At 35.7% G+C, this 23,491-nt stretch overlaps 1 protein-coding gene across 2 annotated transcripts in view; it reads right to left on the bottom strand.

Moving 5' to 3' along the window:
- The window catches only part of MAN2A1 (mannosidase alpha class 2A member 1), a 161,462-nt gene that overhangs the window by 25,594 nt on the left and 112,377 nt on the right, over positions 1–23,491 (bottom strand). For both annotated transcript variants that reach the window (XM_089909170.1, XM_022591499.3), the window contains exons 13-17: positions 21,293–21,458; positions 19,742–19,960; positions 18,893–19,015; positions 15,865–15,979; positions 1,758–1,891 (exon numbers count right to left, since the gene is read on the bottom strand). In XM_089909170.1, the coding sequence (XP_089765296.1) occupies positions 1,758–1,891; positions 15,865–15,979; positions 18,893–19,015; positions 19,742–19,960; positions 21,293–21,458 (757 nt within the window). The remainder of the gene's footprint in view (positions 1–1,757; positions 1,892–15,864; positions 15,980–18,892; positions 19,016–19,741; positions 19,961–21,292; positions 21,459–23,491) is intronic.

Here is a 23,491-nt window from a genome sequence, read left to right as displayed (position 1 = left end):
AATGCCCAAAACTGTGAGAGAATAAATTTTTGTTGTTTTAAGCCACCCAGTTTGTGGCAGTTTATATCACAGCCCTAGGACATTAACAAACTGGTGGAAAAAACAACTGTAAAATGTTAAAAAAAAAAGGAAGGAAGGAAGGGAAGCTAATTAGAAAGAAATCTCCAATCCTGATCTTCCTACTCCATTTAGTTGTATACTTTAAAAAAAGACATTTAAAACTGTCACAATTGTGTAGCTGTTACCCTCATTCCCCACCTGTGGGTCTAGACTTCTAGTTTGGCCCAAGTAACTACTCTTTTCAAAGCTTAAGAAATGGCCTATTCTAAAAAAGAGGAAACACTTAGGCTATAGACTTAAAAATAATATTTTCCTATTTATTAAAATGGTCGAAACTTGTAAAGAAAATTCACATTTTTATTCATTTTTACTAAGTTTTTTCATTCATGTATACACCCACACATACATATTACTGCTTCTGTAAGACTTTAAGAAAAGCCTTTCTTTTGTACACAAGGAAAATGAATCACCATAAAGCCAGGGCTTCATTTGAAAATCAAACAGCTGTAGAAGAATTAACATGTTAATTCAAAATGTATGCTGCAATTTTTATGCTCTGAAAAGGTTTAAATTTAACTTTTGCAGGAAATTGTAGAAGAGAAAATTATCACAATCCCTTCCACTCATCCCAGTTGAAAATCAAAGTAACAGCATTTGTGAAATTATTTCTATTCGTAGCCAGAAATTTCTAAAATGCTAATGCCTCAAACACATGCTCATGGGGCTTCCCTGGTGGCGCAGTGGTTGAGAGTCCGCCTGCCAATGCAGGGGACACGGGTTCGTGCCCCGGTCTGGGAAGATCCCACATGCCATGGAGCGGCTGGGCCCATGAGCCATGGCCGCTGAGTCTGCGTGTCTGGAGCCTGTGCTCCACAACGGGAGAGGCCACAGCAGTGAGAGGCCCGCGTACCGCAAAACAAACAAACAAACAAACAAACAAAAACAAACATGCTCATGTTTCTAATAGTATTATTTCAAAGATATGTTGTTACACACATACACTCTGAATACAGAGATTTAGGTAACAGTCAAAAGAGCTCTAGTAAATTAGAGAAATGACAATCTTAAAAATTTTTATGAATCAATTTTCCCATTACTATTTCAAACTATTTCATGAAAATTTTGACTAAATACACACCTACTCACATTTCTAAACTGATGTTTTTATTTGTATATCTATGTCTATGTACACATATATGTGTGTGTATATATGTACACACACATATACATCAGTAGAGAGAAGAGTTTTCCTGAAATTTAAAAGAGCCCAGTATTAAATCATACATTTAAAAACATATGTGGAATAAACTAAATATACATAGACCAATTCCTTATGAGGAAAAAAAAAGATATACTCCATCAGTCCCTAATTAATATTTCCTTTCTATTATATAAATTCATATACATTTTAGCATCAAGGTATTTAACATGCGTAATGGTCACTAAATCTTCCTTTGAAAAAATAAATCCTTACAAATAGACATTTCACAAAGCAGTCTTGCAAATATATTTGTTCTAACCTTGAAAATATGGTTGAATACAGAACCTAAAAGTGTCTGTTAAAATTCAGTTTTATTTTAGAAATAATTTGCAACCTTAAGCATATTTTTTCAAAGATTCCAAAATTAACTGGCCCATCATCACATATAAAAGTTACATATTATAACCATTACTTAAACATTTTAAAGGGAAATTACCTGGTATCCATTTAGGTCAGTATAAAATCTATTTTGGTTGTTGATGCTAGAAGAAATTCTCATTGCAATCTCACGGTTATGTTCTTTTCGGATGTCCACAATATTGGAAATTTCCACAGACTGTCCTTCTATTCCTAAAGTTAAAAGAATATATATATTAATAAAAAATAATTGCTACCCGCTTTTCTTAAATATACTATACAGAACTCTTTCTAACGTTACAGGTATTTTCCTGTTTCCTACTTCCTATCTTTACTATCTCTCATATGCCAAATGGTGTCACAATTCACCTTTTTTTAAAATCAGACAATAGAAAACATTTATTCAGGGGCATATATAACTCAACAGAAGGATGAAAAGGCTAGAATGAGATAAATGTAGGTGAAATATAACATGCAAATGATTCTGCAATGAGTTCCAGAGGGGAAAGAGGACATTAAATGAGAAAAGGTCAGCCACACTACAGGCCAATCCACCACTCATGTGCACTGCCACTCCCCAACAGAGCCATTCAAGCCTACTTCTTCACCAGGCTCTCCTCACACACTGGAAATTATGAGCAGTGAAATTTACACCCTGGTGGTTCAAGAGACAGTGTATTACTACCCAGGATCTATAGCCAGGAAAAGAGACAAGAGGTCTAATGCAATGAGTTATGGCTAAAACTGGTATTACCATATTAGTATTTGTGAAGTATAATCTGGAGAGCTCCCCAGAACTTAAATCAATTTAAATTGAGTTTGGTGTCTCTTAGGATCCCCTGTTATGGAGTGATTCATTTTGCCCTTTGCTATATAAAGCAGAGGAGAGCCTGAAAAAGTCCCAGATGTATCGAACATTTTTGTTTTTTTGGATAAGCCTAAAGTATTTACTAATATCTATCTGTCATGCTACCCTAACTATATCTTCAGGTCCTCAGCGAACCCTTGGGTCTATTTCAGAGCTGGAGAGAGGAGTTATGAAGAAACCCAACACTCTTAATACAGATTGAGTGGATATAAAAGATACTGTAGGATCTTCTAAGAAAGAGAATGATTACGAAAGTGGTCAAAGAAGAAAGACTGGCCATATCCTATTTCATACAGCTGAAGTTTTTTGAAGTTCCAAGAACCCTGGACACTTAACCACCATTGTTATTCATGACCCACCTCTCCCCCTTCTCACACACAATCTGTCACTCTGCTGATAACCAGCGTACTCTTTAGAGAAAGAGGGCTGTGTACAGAAAAGCAGGGAGGGGAGAAAGAGAGTGAGGAAGACTTTTTCCAGGAGCCAAGAAGAATCCCCAGAGTTTAGACAGCAAATAGAAAGGAAGTTTGGATCTGTGGGATTTGTGGAAAAAATGTAAATGCAGCTGGCCCAGGCATTATAGGTTTATGTGAAAAGTACAACTGGAAATTGTACACCATAAATAATAATATGGTAACAATACTAAATGGGCTGCAGTTTCCATCAATATAATTTTCAGAATGCTCACAGAAATTCTCTTCTGGTAGATGTTGTCTTTCCAACTCAACAACCTCAACCAGAGCCAACTTCAGTTTCTTACTATGATGAGCATGATCTCCATGGGTGGGGGAAGGAAGTACCATTTTTTTTCCTGCTTTATAGCCACAGTCTGAACCATAACCTCTGCTAATTAAATGCATACATACATTTCCTTCTGAGAATTACAAGAACCTGCCAACATAGCTGATCCAAACTTCTTCACCACTATTGGGAAGTTTGGGGGGGAAAAGAAAAAAGCAAGCGCATATGCTGGTGATAGAACAATAGTGTGTTCTTTGAACTGGGAAATGCATTACTTTAAATGCAAACTTTCCTTCCAGTATACTTACATTATCCAGAATATTTTTCTAAAACCAAATGAATTGTATATAAAATTTTAAAAGACAAGCATTCACAAATGAACCAAAGATGCCCAAAACCCAACATGTAGCACTAGAGATGCTAGTATTAATGCAGCATTAGGGAAAACAGCAGATGGCAAGTGACTCTACTTTACTGAAAGCATTCATAGTGTTTTTAGTACTGCTTTATGTTTTCTCCTCTCTAGATGGACTATTATCTCAGGGGTCAACAAAATACATGAAATGAAATAAAGTCTTCACAAAGGAGACCATCATTAATTTCAAGGTATGTATCTCTGGAAAACATTTACAAAAAACATGCTTCGAGAAAAAATTAGTAATTTCACATTATCTCTAGCAATGATAAATTATTTCTATTGAGAAAATCATCTTTCTCAAGCTCAGTATTATGCTCAGATCCTGTTGGGGCAACAAACGCTTAAAGCTCCTTTAAAAGGAGCCTTCACGTCCATTCACAATTCAGCAAGACATTGATTTAAATTCTGTGCCAGGGCAGACTTAAAATAAGTTCAGACTTAATATACTTATTGTGAACAAACCAAATGAAACCTGTAATGGTAAAAAAAAGCAAGGAGGTATCCCTGAGTTCTCAAAGAAAATTAATTATTTTTAAAAGAAGAACATGTGTGAGGGAGAAAGAAGACTGCTGACTTTTCCTATTCTGTGTCAAGAATTCCTAAGATGTGTCAGTCCCAAAGAAGCTCATGGGACTGAGGGCAGAACTCCCCAGGAAGCAGGGGTACAAACCCAGTGGTCCCAGTGATATGCTGGATCTTTGCAGGATGTGGCAGCAAAAGATACTTTTACTAAAATGGTTCTACCTGAGTATAGATGGCCAGGGCTTTCTAAGTTCTTCTAGTTTTTCTTCAATCCTGGGAAAGAAAATAGCTCCTACTTAACAAGAGTAGTCCATGGGGGAGGGGGAGCAGGTGTGAGGCCATTCCCAGGTTTCAACAGAGAACTAAGTGCCCTTTTGCTAGCACCTCACACTCTGTGCCCTTGGAGAAGAGAAGATGGAGATTGTTTATCCTTACTAACACACAGGCAATGCAAAGTAAAATTTAGCCAGTTCACAGGTGAAAAGTTGTAACAGAGAAGCCAAACGAGTGTTTCAGAACCCTGGAGCTCTTCAATTTTTCCTCCCTAGAGCCTATGAGCTGCTCACAAACACAGACTGTCTTATACACTATCTCATATTTCAGTTTTTAACAATGTTTTGGGCACGTGGTCAGTGCTGAATCACTGTTAAACAGAATGAGTAAAGATGTGAGAGGCTGTCCCTCATGATGCAGAAGTTAACTGGTTGGGAGAAAGCAGATGGGCTATAGATAAGGTTCAAATAGATAAAAGATGAGTAAGTACTTTCATTTTGGGCAAACACATGCATGTTAGAAGGTCAGCTCCTCAGGTATAGGGACCATGTCTTATTTATCTTATGCTCCCAGCACATAATAGGTACACAAGAAGTGAGTGAAGGGTTCAGCTGCATGGGGGAATGACAACAGCCAACAAGTACCAAGTGCTTACTAGGTACCATACACTATAGGCTTTACATATAATCATTCCTGACCCTAAGCCTAGGAGGAAATTATCTGCCCCAGATCACAAGGCCTGGCAGAACCAGGACTAAACCTCTCAACCATCATGTCTCAATAGCAGACCAACTACTGGAAAATGTTGAAATTACTTTGGGACCAAGGATTGGGAAAAGCTTTGTAGGAATGGTTAAGTAGAGAGGAGAGCTCCAGACTATTTTCAAACAAGGAGAGAGGGCACTGATCTGGGATCTGATAAGCTGCAAGAGTTACTGAATTGAGTGAAATAAAATTAAGGGACAAGGCTTGCCAGAACCCAAAACTTCTTTAAAACAATCCAAAAATCTCTTTTAAAATGTCACAGTCACTTTAGAAGCCAATAAAGTAATATATATTAAATATTAAAGACACATACCCTAATTACCTCTCTTATCTACCTAAAATGAACACTAATCACGAGCACAAGCATGTTTACAGCGAGCGCACTGGTGCCAAGAGTAAAAAAAATGGGGAAACATGCTAGATGTCCATCAACAGGCAAATAAATAATAAAATCAGGTACACCCATGCTATGGAATGCTGTGTAGCAAATGAAAAGAAGGAGGCAACTCTCTGTCCTGGCAGAGAAAGATCTGATGGGAAAAGCAAACAGAGCGTTTGCACAGTACAATAAACGTTATGCTGAAACAGACACAAACATAATACTACACATTTCTGTAGGTGTGTGTGTGTGTGTGTGTGTGTGTGAGAGAGAGAGAGAGAGAGAGAAAGAGAGCGTGCAAATATCTGTATTACCTCTCTTGAGCAGTGGATAGGGGCCAGACACAGATTCCAGAGAGACTTTATGTTATATCCATAATGTGTGAAATTTTTGTCAAAAGAGTATGTGTGTAAATAGACACACACACATACATGTATATAATTTGCATTTTATACATAAAAATAATTTTAAGCATTTTTTAAAAAGAATATTTTCTAAGATGGCAGGGAAAAATGAAACTAAGGAGGCAAGGGATCAGGGTCGGAAGGCAAGACCCTCTTGACTCTGTTGCTCAGCACTGGTCTTAAGGAAACCAAGAAACATACTCCTTTGAGTATGGAGAGAAAAACTGGAGGGCGCCTCGAACACATGCCCTGTGCCTGAAAGAAGAGATGGCGCAAATATCCAGGATGGTCTAATGACTAAGTCATGCAGATGGAAAGGCTGGGGTCATGGCTCTGAGCAGCAACTGAGGGCCTCTGGAGAATCCTAGGTGTATCTCCTCTGCACAATCTACTCTCTTCATGCCAGATCATTCTAAAATCTATCTGGACCAGCCTAATTCAGCCCTCTCCACCTGCCTAGACCACCTTATTCTAACAATTCTGAAATGCAAGGCATACTTTTCCAAGGAATATAAATCGGACGCCTCTCTCACGACACTGAAGTAGTTATAGGAATAAGAGGCAGCAGCTTGGGGAAAAGAGCAGGAGAGCCCCTCTCTCACTCCAGCAAGAATCCAATATCTTATTAGTGGCACTCAATGTGTGCTTAGGACAAGTTATCAGATCAAGATGGAAAAACAGCAACTGGCCCACACCCACCTGGGAAAATGAAAAGTGAAGGTGACAGCCCTAAGAGAGGTGTTTAAGCCTTCAAACAAAAGTCTAACTGAAATGTGACATAGATAGGAAATCAAATATAAAATAAATCCTCAAAAAACCCACCCAGGATTTAAAGCAAGGTCTTTCAGTGACTGTCCTTAAAATGTGTACTTTGGGGCAAAAATGGAACCTTGCTATCAACCTGCTGTCCTCATCCCTTTTCCTCAAATCTGTGTCTGAACGGAGAGAGGGACTGAGCCCTCATGTCATAGCAGAAGTAAGGCAATAAGAACTGTCATGAAAAACCAGGGCTCCTAATTTTGAATATCTCCCCTTCAATTTTGGGAGTATTTTGTTTTGTATTTAAATGATCAAAAATATAAGAGTAACTCTCCTAGTGTGTATTTACTTTGTGACATTGTTTTTGTAAACTTATCCAACTTAACTGGGAGTTGACACATGATTATTAATTAACACACACTGCTTAGTTTGACACATACACTTAAATGACAATACACAACAATGATAAATTTAGTAGGTCAACATGTAGATAATGTTTCTAAAGAGCAAATATTATCATGACTATATTTAAAAAAAAAACAAACTGTACTCCCATCTGAAAGTACCAAGAATAGAAATGGTAGTAATTCCCACAACCGGATGACCTTTTTATCCATGTTGACTGACTCAACTTATCATCCATTACAAGATCTAATTTATTCTCTGAGGTACCTGCTGATTTCCAGGCCTGTAAATGTTCACGTTGATTATTTCTCCACAAGTGAAAATTTTAACATCTGCTTTCAGGAATACACAGTTTAGTAAATTTCATTCCAAGATTCAAATTTAAGAAAATAATGATGCATCACTGTGTTTCATTTATAAAGCACTAGATAAATAACTACCACTGCTTACTGATCAACGTATGAGCTGGGCACTAGTCTACGTACTTTATGCTCTTCATTTCAATAATTCTCACAATGACACAAAAGTAAATGCATAATAAGAAAGGTATAGCATTTCGATCACACAGATTACAAATTCTGGTTAAAGATTCTACCAATTAAGTATGATATATGTGAAAAAGGCCTAATAACTGAAACATACACAACAAAACTGGGAATCTGTCATTTTTTTTCTAATAAACACTGATTTTAAAAAACAACAGGTTTTTTAGAAGCCCTGTTTTGGAGGAACATAACACCTACATCAGTAACATTCTTTTAAATCCAAAACAGACGTGGTCTAACTAACCTGGGAGGCGAATAAACAGCTCATGACCCACAGTCCAGACTTGGGCTGGTCTAGCACAGAGAAGGAAGGATGCTGGAGTAATCTCAGTGGTCTGCCTGCCTCCACACTGACAGTCACTTTGGAGTTGCCTACTTCCTGTTCTTGCAAACATACTCTTTTCCAAGGTGCTTTTAGATAGGAAGCTCAGATTCCACTGAAACAGACCTGCCATGGAAGCATGTGGTTCTTCCTTTTCTTTTTTTTAAACTACACTTTCACTATTCCTTCTCCCAGCTTAACCAAAAAAAAAAAAAAAGAAAGAAAAAAAAGGCAGCAGCATGCCTCTCACCCACCCTAACCCAAGTGGGGCTGAACAAAAACAATTTGAAGTATTGGTGTCTGATTGAACTTCAACAACCAGGGAACAAATATTTTTGCAAAACACATGGTTTTCCAATTGTTGGCTTTCAACAAAATTGAAGGTTACCTAGTAAAGTTGTCAGACAGTAGATCATTAAAAATAATTGATTAATGTTTGGCAATAGATCACTGTGATTTATGGAATATAACTCAGAAGGAGTTCAAGGAATTAAATGGCATTCTCATAACTAAACTCCTTCAATTTCCACCTACTTATTTATGTTAGCAACATTCCTTTGCCTTTCATTTATAAGAACAATAAGAATAAAATCAATGCTGAAACCTATCTCTTCTAGCAATAAGTAACATTTACCAATGAATGCATAAACATTTAGGATACAAACGGTACAATTCATGCCATTAAGAAAAATGTTTCTATTAAAGTTTATAAATGATCAAAGTGGTAATATATATAAATCAATTATATATTTTGATCAATCATATACTATAACATTTTTTATAACTCAATCCAGAAGAAATTTAATACTTCGAGCTTTAGGATGACAGAATTTTAAAACATTATATATATATATATATATATATATTTAAAACACATATATATATTTCTTTCAGAAGAAGAATGAAAAGTTGACCAATAATAAGACTCTCAAGCATAAAGTATTATATTAAGATAAAATTTGGTGGAGGAAGTAGAATGGAAATATGAGTTCAAGGAGAAAATAATGATATGAAATTTGACTGTTTAAGAAGAGTTTGTTGAGGGGCTTCCCTGGTGGCGAAATGGTTGAGAGTCCGCCTGCCGATGCAGGGGACACGGGTTCGTGCCCCGGTCCAGGAAGATCCCACATGCCGTGGAGCGGCTGGGCCCGTGAGCCATGGCCGCTGAACCTGCGCGTCCGGAGCCTGTGCTCCACAACGGGAGAGGCCACAGCAGTGAGAGGCCCGCGTATCGAAGAAAAAAAAAAAATAAAAGAGTTTGTTGAGGCTTTTAAAAAATGCATGATTTGGGCTTCCCTGGTGGCGCAGTGGTTGAGAATCTGCCTGCCAGCGCAGGGGACATGGGTTCGAGCCCTGGTCTGGGAAGATCCCACATGCCGCGGAGCAACTAGGCCCGTGAGCCACAACTCCTGAGCCTGCACGTCTGGAGCCTGTGCCCCGCAACAAGAGAGGCCGCGACAGTGAAAGGCCCGCGCACCGTGATGAAGAGTGGACCCCGCCTGCCGCAACTAGAGAAAGCTCTCGCATAGAAACGAAGACCCAACACAGCCAAAAAAGTTTTAAATAAATAAATAAATAAATAAGTCAGGAGCTCTTAAAAAAAAAATGCATGATTTAGTATCAAATTGCTACCCATTGGATATGCTTATCTTAAAATGTCAATATTTACAGTATACCAAAAATAAAACCCTTTGCAAATATTTAAATGTATAAAGGAAAACTAGATGTCAAATTACAAATATGTAACGGACACAGATTCTTCAAATTCTTATAGGAACAAGGGAATTTGATCTCACCCACACCACTTCACACTTTGTGCTATTCTTTTCCTCTTTTCTGCCCATTCAAGTGACATTTCTCTAAGACCTAGCATCTCAGAAACTCACTTCCTTTATCAAATCTTCTCCAAATGCCTCAACCCTCCAATGACCACTCTCTCAGGCCTGCACATCCTTCTTAAGGAGATACAACACTTAGTGTGTGTCAGGTTTTATGTACATTAACTCAGTTAATCCTCCAACACTCCTATGAGGAAGACTCTATTATTGTCATCATTTTTAGGATGATGAAGCCAAGACCATGTATGTAATAACCTGCACAAGGTCAAACACCTGGTAAGCGGCAGAGCGGGTTTGGAAGCTGGGAATGAAATGTACATGGGCTGACTCTGGAGTCGGAGCTCTTAACCGTCACACTTCCCTGTGTTTCCCATCCCTATTCCCTTCATCTGAGTTTAGCACAACACATATTTGTGGGAGATGATGCTATTTCCCACTAAGAAGCTATGCCTTCAATGCAGCAGCTGCTGTCAAACAGCCCCCAAGATAACCTCTGAGTTCTGAATTTGTGTGACCAGAATGTACTTATAGTCCCTTAAAATAACCTTCCTTTTCATGCCTATAGGGAAGAATCAGATTTGATACATAGCTACTTATTTCATTTTTTAAAAGTTCCAATTAACAGGAAAAAAATTCTTAGCAGTCAATTGCATATTACGATATTCCAAAAATGTTTTAATTACCTAAGTCTGCCTAGCCATAACTTACTTAATGCTTTTTACTCTTAAATCAAACTAAATATGGAACGTAGTCCTGGGAAAAATGAGAGATTGATTATAAACCATTTTAATATCCTCATGAATCTTTTTATGGAAATAAAAACAACTTCAGCGAAGCTGCGAGACCTTGTTTATAAGTGGAAGGACTCCAGGGATGAGGGCCCCAGATTCAAGCATCCTTAGAAGATGAATTTAGGAGCAAGGAGTCGAGCACCAAAGAAACTTGATGTGAAAACAAGTGTTGTTGAGACTCTTTGATGGTGATACCTAATTGACCATCTGGTCTTTCTCTCCTAAGAAGTTAAAGAACAAACTCAAGGTCACTCTAGTTTGCTTAGAGGTGAAACTAAGGATTCAGATCTCTCATTCCCAAAGTGATTCTCTTATATGTTTAACTGGATACAATTCATTTTGACTCTCTAAAAGTCAAGGGTCATGTTATGAATCCATTTAGATTATATATTCAAAACAGAAGAAAAACAAAGCAACTTCTCTTTGATTGCTAAATATGCCTTTGGAAGGAAATTATCAGTCATTTCAGCCAAAGGAAAGTCTTTTCTTCCATACTTCTTGATGGCAGTTCATTACATTTTACCCCCAGCCTACTGTGTACTTTCTTTTGGCAAGATCCACTACATGCAGTACTTTCATAATATGTTGGTGGAAAACAGGCAAAAGTATTTACTGCGTTTAAGGTATTTCTCCTAAGGGTTGAAACATGGTTTACACAGACACATTCACTCACTCACTCACTCACAAACACCTGCCTAGGAGAACATAGTCCTGAGGGGGAAAAAATACCTTGAAGGTATATATTAACAGAGCTGGAACCTGAACCTTGTGTCAGTGCAAATGAACATGATACATTGGTAACCCATAGCAACCTAATTCTTCAAAGTAGCAGTTTATGTCAGAAAATAGCACCAGTCTAATAATTACAACTCTGAAGACAAATGAAACTACGGCTCGTGAATGTCACTTACTGATCATAACATCACAGCAAGATACGTATTTTTTGTGATGGTAAAATAACAAATTACTATAACACAAGGTGGTACAGGGGTTTCTGCTTGTATTATATTCCATCTTCTAATCCAAGGTTAATGATAAAAGCTAAAGCAGCATATCTGGTAACATTTACAGCTTCAATTTAATGAAAGATGATTACACTACAAGAAAAATTAATCCCCATCTCTCCCACCTTTTCCTCCAGAAAAGTGTTACTTTCTACAAATGAAATAATCTTTTAGAAATCATAAAATAGTCCTAAAAGGGCATTTCATTAAGTTATGGTCACCATAAAAAGGATTTATTTAACTTGATATAAGGCAAAGCATGATGTTTCATTAGAAATCTCTGATCTTTTGAAGCTTTTAAAGCTTGTGAGCACAAAATTTCCTCTAATTTAATATTTCTAGAAACCTTTTGAATGTAATGTCCGAACAATAATGAAAATAAAAACACAGCGTTTTTAATAGCTTAAATGATGTTAAGAGAGAGATTTTAAACTGTACTGCTTATTATTTTCAGAATCTGGAGAGACCACAAATAGAGAAACTAAAGTTAAATACCAAACCAAGAACAAAACCAGAAGTCAGGCTGCACCTGGGCCTCCCAACTCAGTTTGTTTCAAAATCAACAATGATCACACAGTTTATGTAATTTGGGAAGTGTTGGTTGATTTTTGTCCTTGACTTTGTTTTCTGCTGAAGATTAAATTGGGCAAAAGTTACTTTATGGAGAGAAGAATCAAAGAGTAACTAAAAAAGGAGATTGAGAAATTTAAATATATTTTGTCAGGTTTGCATTACCTTAGATTTTAAAAGAATGTTTCAAGTAAATGGAATTTGAAAGGTTTAATATGAACGGATACTCAGTAAAGACAATCTATAATAAAACTCATTTTCTGTTTCTTCACCCTTCTTGCTCAGAGATAATAAAATCTTTTGTGTGATTAACTGGTTTAGTAAACATAAAATTTCAGTATGTAATCTTAAAATATTAATAATCTCCCTCCCCCCAACCCCCATTGATCATGAATTTGGTACTAACAACAGGCTCTAGTCATTAATACTCATCCAAATAACCATATCCACTCAGTTTAAAGGGGGCAAAATTAGTCTATGCCTGAAAATAGTTTAATAAGTTAAGTTCAAGAATAGATATTTTTGTTATCTTAAGAAATTTAAAACCAAAGCCAATCTATAAAAGCTTGGAAGTTGGCTGAAGTATTCGTAGCACCTAAGATCAAAAGTCAGTTTGTCTATGCATTTTGATCAATCACTCAGAAGCCTAGTTTACAAGAGGCCAAAGTTCAAAAGAGCTGTCAAGTATTTCTTAGTACAGACGCTTTAGCGCTGCATAACCAAATCCTTTTCAGGTACTATGAACACCTAGAGAGTCAAACACCCTGAAGATTTCACATCTCTGTCACAGGCCTGGGTTAGTGATTTAATTAAAACCCACTAAGACGGGATCCAGAAAACCTGCGCCCTCACGCAATAGTGTATGAAAGAAAAGGATAGATGGAAATGGGTCACAGAGGCTACCAAGAAAAGGCTCTATCTCCATAACTGGGCTTTTTTTCTTTTTTTCCCCAGGAGCTCAGATACAAACATGGGAGGCTATATAGTTTGGAAGAAAGTCTTTCAGGTGATCTAATATCTCCATTTTTCACAAACTGTAGTCTTGTTGGGGAAAAAAAATGCTCTGGGCTTGAGACAGCAAAAAGAAAGATGGATCTGCCACTTTGAATAGTTACATATGCTGGTTTCAGGTTCAGTCCAAGCAAGTACAGTAAAACTCATCTCAACAGCACTTTAAGTTAACTTCACATTATATCCAACTTATTTATCTGTCATTTCCCACAAACTTCTGAAGCTTTCTGCTTCCAAGCTGCAAAAATCTACCATCAGCAAAAAAGGCTTGAGCTCAAGTTTATTCCACTCACTGAGACATCCAGAGGCAATCTGAGGTCTGCATATTTATTTTTTATTAGTATTTTTGTTATGCTAATACTCTAAGTACTCCGTTCAAAACAACCTCTATTCCTTAACTGACTAATCAGAGCCAGCACTGCCACCTTGGAGAGCTGGGGCTTGGTGAATTCTCCATGGCCCCTGCTCCTGCTAAAGCGCTGTTCGTCAGCCACTGGGCATTTCTGACTGCTCAGTAGTAGGGGACAGGAGGGGAGGGGAAGAGGAGAAAAGACAAGCATTTAGTTCTGATGAGTGTGTGTTTATTGGAATAAGTAAACGGGCCAAATCAGAGCCTATTAATTTCCAAATTGGCCATTGAAGCATGACGGCAAGCTAGGCTACAGCCACAGAAGCAGAAGAGGGCCCTCTAATTTACTGAAACCACCCTTTGATATGAAACCCAGATCCCATGGCCAACAGAAGAAAACTCAGAAGTTGCATTGATGGACGGATGCAATTAAACAGAAGCAAAAGCAATTAAGCAAATACACCTGTTGAGAAGCTGGAATTTTTCTGATGAGTTGCTTCAGCAACTCTGAGACACAGCCTATCCCTAAATATCACTGATGAAAAGCAATAGTAAACCAAGCCTGATGATGGAGATCTGTGCCAAACGGTGCCATGTTATATTCAAGGAAGAACTTCTCCATTAAAACACAACAGTTTTAGCAAACTTAAAAAGTAGATAAGCACATCTCCTGTGTGATCGTGCTATTTTCTACCCATAAAATGAAACCTTTGGTGAAACATAGGTGAAGATGGAGTTTTAGGGCTCTCAGAAACAGTAAACAATGGCTTATGCAAGAGTACAAAGAGATAGCCAAAAATAGTGTTTCTGACTTAAAAGGTTTTGGGAAACTAAATAAAAGATTATTTCAAAACTACAAACTTTCTTGTAGGTAGCAAAGTGATTTCAGATAATTGCAAAAGACACATAGTGTCTAATATGACTTTACCATCTTCTAGAAGACCTTTTACTTCTTAATTCAACATACAAATCACGGGTAATCCTGAAAACATATCACATTACCACCTAAGAAGTCACATGAGAAAGTTTGTCCACACCTGAAATTCTACCAAAAGGCAAACATCGTTGAGATTTGAAGTTTAAGAAAGTTAACTAAAAACAAAATCAAATTTAGACACTGAAACTTGAAAACTGAACTTAGTTGTCCAAGAAATTCCCTGAACATAGCAGCCTTTGCTTCCCCACAATACCTAAAAAGTAAACAGTGCCTGCCCATTCATTTTATCACTGGTTTTGAAATGCTTTACTGTCTACCTGCCTAAAGATTCTGGGAAAGAATATTTTAAAAAAATATTAAATATTTTTTAAAAATTAAAAGAATATTTTTAATATTTATAAATATTAGGATATAAAAGAATATCCTTTTCTAATTTTTCATCTTAGCTAACAGCAACAAAACATTTAAAGTGGCATTTTTATGAGGTCTTTTCTAAGAGAGTTGATATAATGGTAAATGGCCTGGTTATCAGGATTAAACTTGTGGTTGGAAGAGTACTCCATTCTAAAAACAGCGAGTTCAAAATCAACCAACAAAACTGTACAATTCTGAGATTGTTTGGGAGCCACAGCTCCACCCAAATCCTATGGAAGGACCAGTGCCACAGTCCACAGTTCAGTTTCTAATGAGATCAAAGGCCTATATCTTATCACTTGATTAACAAAGAAGCTGCTTCAATACTGTCCTAAAAGCAATAAAAACTGCCTGATTTTATGCTCTACAAGCTAAAGAGTCATAAACAAGCAGAACAAGCAGAGAACATTTTTCTTTTAAAGTTAAATTCTAGTAGTACACTATGACAATACATTCTATATTTAAGGCAGGCCGTGTGTGTGTGTGTGTGTGTGTGTGTGTGTGTGACAGAGGTAGTCAGTGATCCATTAATTGAAAGCCACATTTAATATAATTTCCATTTTATAAAATAAAACCACTATACTGTTTTTAGATCGGAGAAATGAGCACATGACTTAAGACAAATACTGCAATAGGAAAGAGAAGATATACAGAAGAAAAGAACAAGTATATGTAAGGCGTTAAATGTTTTACCATTTTTAATTATCAAAGGGTAAATACTACATTTTAAATCATATGATAAGTCTGATGTCAAGGTTAGACAGATGATTGTCATCTCCGAAACTGCTAATTTATTAAAGCCAACAAAAGAAAAGCAAGAATTCAAGAATCAGTATACATTTGTTTCACATCTGCGTTTCTGTTTTCTTACCATGTATGTTGTACAGTCGAACTCTGTGGGTAACATGTTCAAAAAAGCAAGTCACGTCCGAAAAAAACCTTCCATGTTGCACTATGACAAAGGGTGGTGTTGTGTAAACGTAAGGCTGAGGAGGAAATCACATTTTTAAGAAAAGTATTTTGGCTTTTAGTTTTTCCAAGGAATGTTTATTATAGTTTCCAAACTGGCAAATGTATATCACCTGATATTTGTAATTTTAAGTGAAAAACAAACCTTACGAGGTATCAGAATATGTGCGTGCTACAAAAATTGAATATAAGGTTTTGCATTAGACAAAAACTGCTGAAAATAGAAAATAAAAATTTTACAACCTGATTGGCCTAGATGATCTACAAACATTTCTCCCAGATATAAAAATTTCTAATTAAAATCTTTCTATATTGTCCATATGTTATTTATTAGAATGAGCAATCGTTCTATAGCAGTGACATTTTCTCAGGCAAACATTTATTATAACCATGGCTCCCTAATGTTCAGGGGTTGGGAAGGTGGCTAGGATGACCACAGGGAGTCATCTTAAGCAAACAGAAAGCAGGAATCAGAAACATAGTTTAATCACAGTCAGGTTTACTACTCTAACACTGCCCTTTTACTCACAAGAACTAGCTGAATATAAAGCCAACTTCCAAACTCGGAAAAACTATGGCAACCACTGGTTTAGTTTTCATTATTTAGAATCTAGATTAAAGACACTATGGGAATAAAACACATAGCTTATATGACACAGAAACAAAATTTAAAGGATTTATGAAGAATTTTATTTTCTTAAGTATTACACACCTTAGAAACCTCAACAATAGCATAAAAAGCTAGGCTTGCAATGTAGCACAAGATTTTCAGAACTGTGTAATTTTCTTCCAAATTTACCTCTTTGGCTAGAGAAAAATATTCTGAAATTAATATAATGCTTTATAGTTAACAAAGTTCTTGTACCTAATTACCATATAGCTAGAAAGTAATGGAGGAGAATGAAACCTAGGACGGTGATGTCCGGGCCTTTTTCTGATAAACTCAGCTGTCTCTTTCCCTGATGTTCTTTTATTTCTTCTTTGTAAACATATGATGATTCTCTTTATCCTTCTATCTAATATTAGAGCTATTTAAAGATAAAATCATTTAAAATAAATTAGTAATTATAATTGTCCATGTATAATATTCTATAGCATAGCTACTTTTTTTTTTAAAAGAAAATGTCAGTCAAAACAAAATGCCTGTCTAATGACAAAAGCTGTTAAGTGAGAAAACACTGATGTAGCTTATACTTAGGATACACTGCCTATCCTGAAATGCCTACTATGAGCTGTAGCTTACCTTTAATTCCTCAATGATTTAAAAAAACAGAAACAATGACAAATAACTAGAATCCTAAGTGTGGCCTACACAGTCTCTTAAAATCTATATTTGATTTTGGTTAGCAAGCTTTTCTAGAACAAAAGTAACTTTTTCAGGAGACAGGACCCTAGGCAACAAAATACGGAGAATATTTAATTTATCTTAAAGTGGAGAAAGCCTGTGTAAGTGTAAAAGCAAAGGAAGAAACTCTAAAGAAAAAAATACAAAATTGACGACACAAAAATTAAAAACTACTACATAACAGAAAAATAAAAGAATTGACAAACTAAATGACACATTGAGAGCATAAATAGGATATAGGATTGCAATAAATAGGAAAAAGGATTAATTTTACCATATATAAAGAATACTTACAGATCCACAAGTCATATCGAAAGAAAAATGGTCAAAGAACTTAAATGGGAAACTCATAAAAGAAATATGAAAGATAAAGACATAAAAAAGTTCAGCCTCACTAATAATCAGAAAAATCTTAACAGTAAAATATTTTTCACTCATTATTATAGGTAAAGCATTTAATATGGCTAATTATCAGAGTTTAGAATAGCATACTAGAGAGCGACTCTCAAAAAAACACTGGTGGGAGTGAATATGTATGCCATCTTTCTAGAGGGAAGATAAGTAGTACGTATATGTCAAAAGCCTTAAAAGGCTTCATCCACTGACACAAAATGACTCTTCTGGAAAGTTATTCTCAGGAAATAATTAGCACTGTACAAAAAGAATGCTACAGAGAAAGCTTATCACAATGTTACAGTAGTAAAGTATTGGGAGAAAATGTACATATGCAACAATAGGAAATTCTTTTTTTTCCCACATATATACACACACACACACTTTTTGTGTGTGAGAACACTTAAGTTCTACCCTCTTAGCAAATTTCAATTATATAATACAGTGCTATCAACTAGTTACCATATTATACATCAGACCCTCAGACCTGATTCATCTTATAGCTAAAAGTTTTAAAACACAAAAGTGTATATTAAAACTGTGTTTTCAAAGAACATATAAGATTGTGAGCATTGTCACAATGAAAAATAAAATATGTTCACGTAGGAAGACAAAAAGTTAAAAATGGGGTAAAAAAGATATGCAGGGAATAAAAGACAGTAAAAATATATCAAAATGTTGCCAGGGGTTTTCATGGTCTTGTAGAATAGTTGGCAGATTTTATTGTTTTCTTAGTTTTCTGCATTAAATGTGCTAAGATTTGCATATACTGCCTTTACAGTCAAGGGTAGGAAAACACTTTTTTGTTTGTTTTTTAAAGTGCTAAAATTTAAGGAGAAAAATGGCTCAGTGGTCAATCTATTTTTCTCATATGGCTAGGAATTTTGTGTCTATATATATGTCATGCCACATATGTACACAACAACACAGCAGCACCCTAATCTTAAATCAAATCTAGCTTCTTTCCATAGAAAGCATTTGTCCACTGTAGCATCCTAACTGAATTTCAACTCTGAGAAATTATTTGTTTATCTAACATTCAACTAGAAACTGCTAAGTGTCAATAATGATATATATAATGGAGCCAACTCATTTATTCCTAATAGATAACAAAATATTGAGATGCATTTATTTTGCTCCTCATTATTCTTTCAATAAGTGCTTATTCACTGCTCAGCTCACCAGCACTTACCTTGGCTTCCCCCTCTGGTAAGAAGAGGTAGGCACCACTTTTGTCCTTTTTACTCGTGGTTCCATACCATGAAAACTGCACTTTTACTTCATGACTTTTACCATCTCCTTTATTTATCATTTCCTAAGGATAAAAAAAAAAAAAAATTAAGGTAACTCACAATTAAGACATTAACAAGTTGTATCTAGTTACACGTATATATCAATTTCAAAAAAAAAAATTACCTGGCAATAGATTCAAAAATGATAACATTCATCCTCTAATATTCACAATTGTTAGATAAACACTCAAAATTTTATACTTAACCTTAGGATTTAAAATCTTTGCCATAGGAACAAAAAGAACACATTTCACCAAGGAAGAAAGAGATACACAAATTAAGAGATTAGACCAGTGCTTCTCAAACTTTCTGTAGTAAAGGAGTGGATTTATTTTTATTTCCAATATGCATGGAACAATATTTTTGTAAAGTACAATGAAAGCGAATTACTAGAAAAATTAAAGTGATATGCCAAATATACACTCAAATTTTTTATTATTAGATTCAATAGGCATAATTTTATTCAGCCAAATTACTTTAAAGTTTCCATAAACATTTCTAAACAGCCACAGCTTCCATACTTATCTTGTGGACAAATAACAAACAGTTCACTGAGCAGCACCCCCCACAGACCACACTTATAAGGAGCAAGTGGTCACTGTGGACCACAAGGAGAAGGTACATATAGCTCATCTATCCTTTCTCCCAGAGAATCAGTGTCCACTTTTCCCACTTTGCAGGATTAATCTGCATATATTATAATAAAAGTGACAAGACTTCTATAAATTTCAGAACTATTCAGAACATACCTCCATAAGCCCAGAGTGACCAAACCGCAGCTTAATAAAGGAGTTCTCTAGAGTTATATCTTCTTGAGCACTTTCTATATTATTCATGTTGAAAATTCCTTTATTTGCTATATGACCATTATATAGGGCATATTCAGCTAAATGTGGATTTGAACTTGCTGTTTCCAAAATCTTATATACTTTCAGTCCCAATGGTGGCATCTGTGCTAGAAAAGAGATCTTTACAAGATAAAGGAGAGAATTTATTAGAGAGAAATGTATCTACTGAAAGGAAACCATATATACTTCTAGTAAAAAGGAGAAACTACCATATTTAAAAAAGAGAATATAGTAATATTCCATGAATATATTTTGATAACTTATGGGTAGAGTATCCACATCTCTGTTTATCCAGGGAAACTAATAACTTCAAGTGGGTAAGACTATCAAAGACATTACTGCTTTCATCCAATATATGAAATTATGTGACCATCCTCAATTGTCCTACGGTGCTCATAATGGATGCTCAGACAGGGAAATTCTCCATGAAGGTAAGGGTTTATTGTGAACAATGATTTTTCCTAATTATTAGGAATATTTTAATAATACTATAATATTTCAGTACATTAAAAATAAAAATGGTAAGTGTAACAATATAAATATAAGCACATTAGTTCAGTCAACACCAGCCATCAAATGCCTGGGGTCCAGCAGACACTGAACAAGGCATGGAGGATGCACCCACCATGAGACATGACTCCTGCCTTCCAGGAGCTACTGTTCCATTCTCTAAATGGGGTGTTTCCTGTAAAATCTGACCAAAATCGGTGTTATACTTTCCTTTCTATCTAAAGGATTATGAATTTATAAGAGCAGCCAGCAATGGCTTTTAATTTTCTTTTAGAGTTCCTAGCTTATGTCTGTGTCTTTAGGGTTTGGAGTACAATTTAAATTGTACTCCAAACTATAAAATTTAGATCTTTCCAGTGATATGGGGGTTCAGTTTAATATTGCTTATTTTAAGACATTTTCCCCCCAAAATGTCTATTATTTCAATCCAGATTTTTTCCATAATTATCTCAGAAAAGAAGCATCTTACTTATTTTAGGAAGTCTTTCTTTCACGGTATATTAATGTCACCTTTGCAGTGAAAAGTTGAAAGTATCCCAAGTTATTTAGAAGCATGGTATTTATCTCCATTTCAATACTTATAACTGTCATTAAATTAAGTTAGACAAAAAATTCAAACTTTTATGAGAAATGATTACTTCATGACTTCAGGAACAAGTTACAATAGATATACAAAGATATACAATATACATACTAATAACATTCTAAAAATAACATACAACACACATACTAACAAAGATATTAATATTTTGGAAAACACAGGATCTATTTTCCTTTAGTGTCATTTAACTCACCAGTTAAATCCTCTGGCATTTACAACTTTAACCACTTTACATACACCAACTTGACAGCTCTCAGGGATATATATTAATACACATATAAACTATATACTGGCTATGCTTTTTTCATGTTGCCTCTCTAAGTTCTATAGAGAGCACATACCTCATAGGCTGTCTGTGAAACAGTACTTGCTGTATCCCACACTGCACTCATTTGAATTTCCACGGGCTTTCCTGAAGGAGAGGATACTTGCGCTGTCGGGGAGCTCACACAGACTGAGACTACTGAGTTTCGGTCTTGTTCTGAAGGATTGTAGACCACAAGATACCTGCAAAAACAGTCGCTTTACTATTGGGGTCTCAAGGTATTTGAACTTTTCCACATTATTTGTGAGATTTCAGGTCACAGACAGTCATAAAGCCAACACAAGGAGAAGAATTATAAGAAAGAGTCTGGTAAAACTTTTGGAGAACAGGCAACTTCATCACAACAAATACCACACAGTACAAAGAGTAATGAAATAATGACTCAGACTTTCTAAGAATAAATGTTATACAAATGAAAGACATTAATACAACTATAATTAAGTTATTTCTATGTCCCAGAAAATGACTTATATACATATGGTTTTATTGGTCTTTCTAAAATAACCAGCCCTATACCACTAATATCCTGATCCCTGCCTAACTCACTGAACAAGAAAATACATAAATTGTCTGTATGCATTTTAGTCACAACTAATTTCAATTAAAATTCATTTAGTTCATTCATTTTAGATCACTAAAACACAGTGAAATGTACGGCTATACATGCAGAATCACATAATTCACATATATATTTTATACACAGGGGCCCTTATTATCCAAGAGAGTTGGTTCTAGAGGAAAGGTCATTTGAAGTGAATCCACTTAAAATAGAGGATGAAATTTTATAATAAATAGTGGTAAAATAATTGATTGGAACTTGGCTAGAAAAGGGAAATAACGACTATTAAAATAAGTTTAGGCAATATTTGCAACTAAGTATAATTCTTAGAATGAAGTAGGGTTTTTGGCAAAATTTTTCCAACAATATTTTATATTAGTACATTATGACATCCTTCACATAACATTTCATTTTTACAGGATGGTTTTAAACATAACTATATTTATAAAAAATATTCAAGGACTTAATCATTTTTCTAAAAGTTCTCTCTCAATTCTTTGGTATTTAAATAATTGTCAGTTGAATCCCCTAACATCCTTGGTTTTCTCAGTAGCATAACTCTGCTGGATCCTCACTGCTTCATGGCTTTGCCTGTGAGTAAAAACGTTCTAGATCATCATATCACAGACTTCATGAATTATGCACTCTTTGTAACATTTATGATTTTACTTTATAAACAATTTGCATCATATTATCTTCAAATAAAATAAGCAGTATCAAAGAGGATATCTGACTAATAATATAACTGATTCAATAGTGAATATTTTCATGATCTGAAATATTTTGCTTTCCTACATAATTTTGTAACTTCAGGAACACAGAAATGAATAGTCAGTCAACCACTTCTCCCTCTTACCCATAGTGATACCAGACTTGGTCCAAACAAGCTAGCATTGTTTATTTAGTGCATCAGAAAGCCTAGCAGCACTCTTTTATCCTATATGTGTCCTGTATATTTCAACTGCATTGCAAATGGTTTGTCAGGAAATAAAATTAATACAGTGGCCAAAACTAAAGTGAAGGATAACAGAAAAGCACGAAGGAAAAGAAAGAGGATGTAGCGTAAAACCTATAAAATGTTTGACTTATAAGTTGTTTATCAGCTGAAGCACTTTTGATTGAGACAGTACTGTGAGATACCAAAGGTAACAATATATGACAATAAGAACGTCTCTGGCTCCTATTAGGCTTGTAGTATATACATCAGGATCACAAGATCTAACTTACACCATTTACGTTCATTGAGATTCCACACGTATACGAGAAAAGAGCAGCTGAAGCATGCAGGCAAAAACATATCTACAAAGGGCACTGAAGCCTCAAAGTGCTAGGCAAAACCCCATTTTCATCCACAGAAGCAATTCTCAAGGAGAGTGAGAATACTGCCCCCTTGAGAGGTGTGCTTAACAGACTTACCTGAAGGAATCAACCTATTTGCACCCTCCCACTGCCCTCCACCAGAGCTCACGTTTTGCCTGATTGTTCTCCTATCACAAACACACCTGGAGAATCACAAATGTCAGGGTTCATTGTTATCAACTACATTATATTATATTCCTCAGGTACACTGGAGAAGAAAAGCAGTTGAGGATCACTCATGTCCAGCACCAAAGATGTTCAAACCAGCATCCCAGAAATGAGTGACTTACTACTGAA

This window comes from Delphinapterus leucas, chromosome 3, assembly GCF_059928025.1.
Source record: "Delphinapterus leucas isolate spDelLeu-1000000601 "Yukka" chromosome 3, BTC_Dleu_Yukka2, whole genome shotgun sequence".
Lineage (NCBI taxonomy): Eukaryota > Metazoa > Chordata > Mammalia > Artiodactyla > Monodontidae > Delphinapterus > Delphinapterus leucas.
Note: the sequence above shows the minus strand (reverse complement) of the source record. Positions and strands in the feature narration are given on the sequence as shown.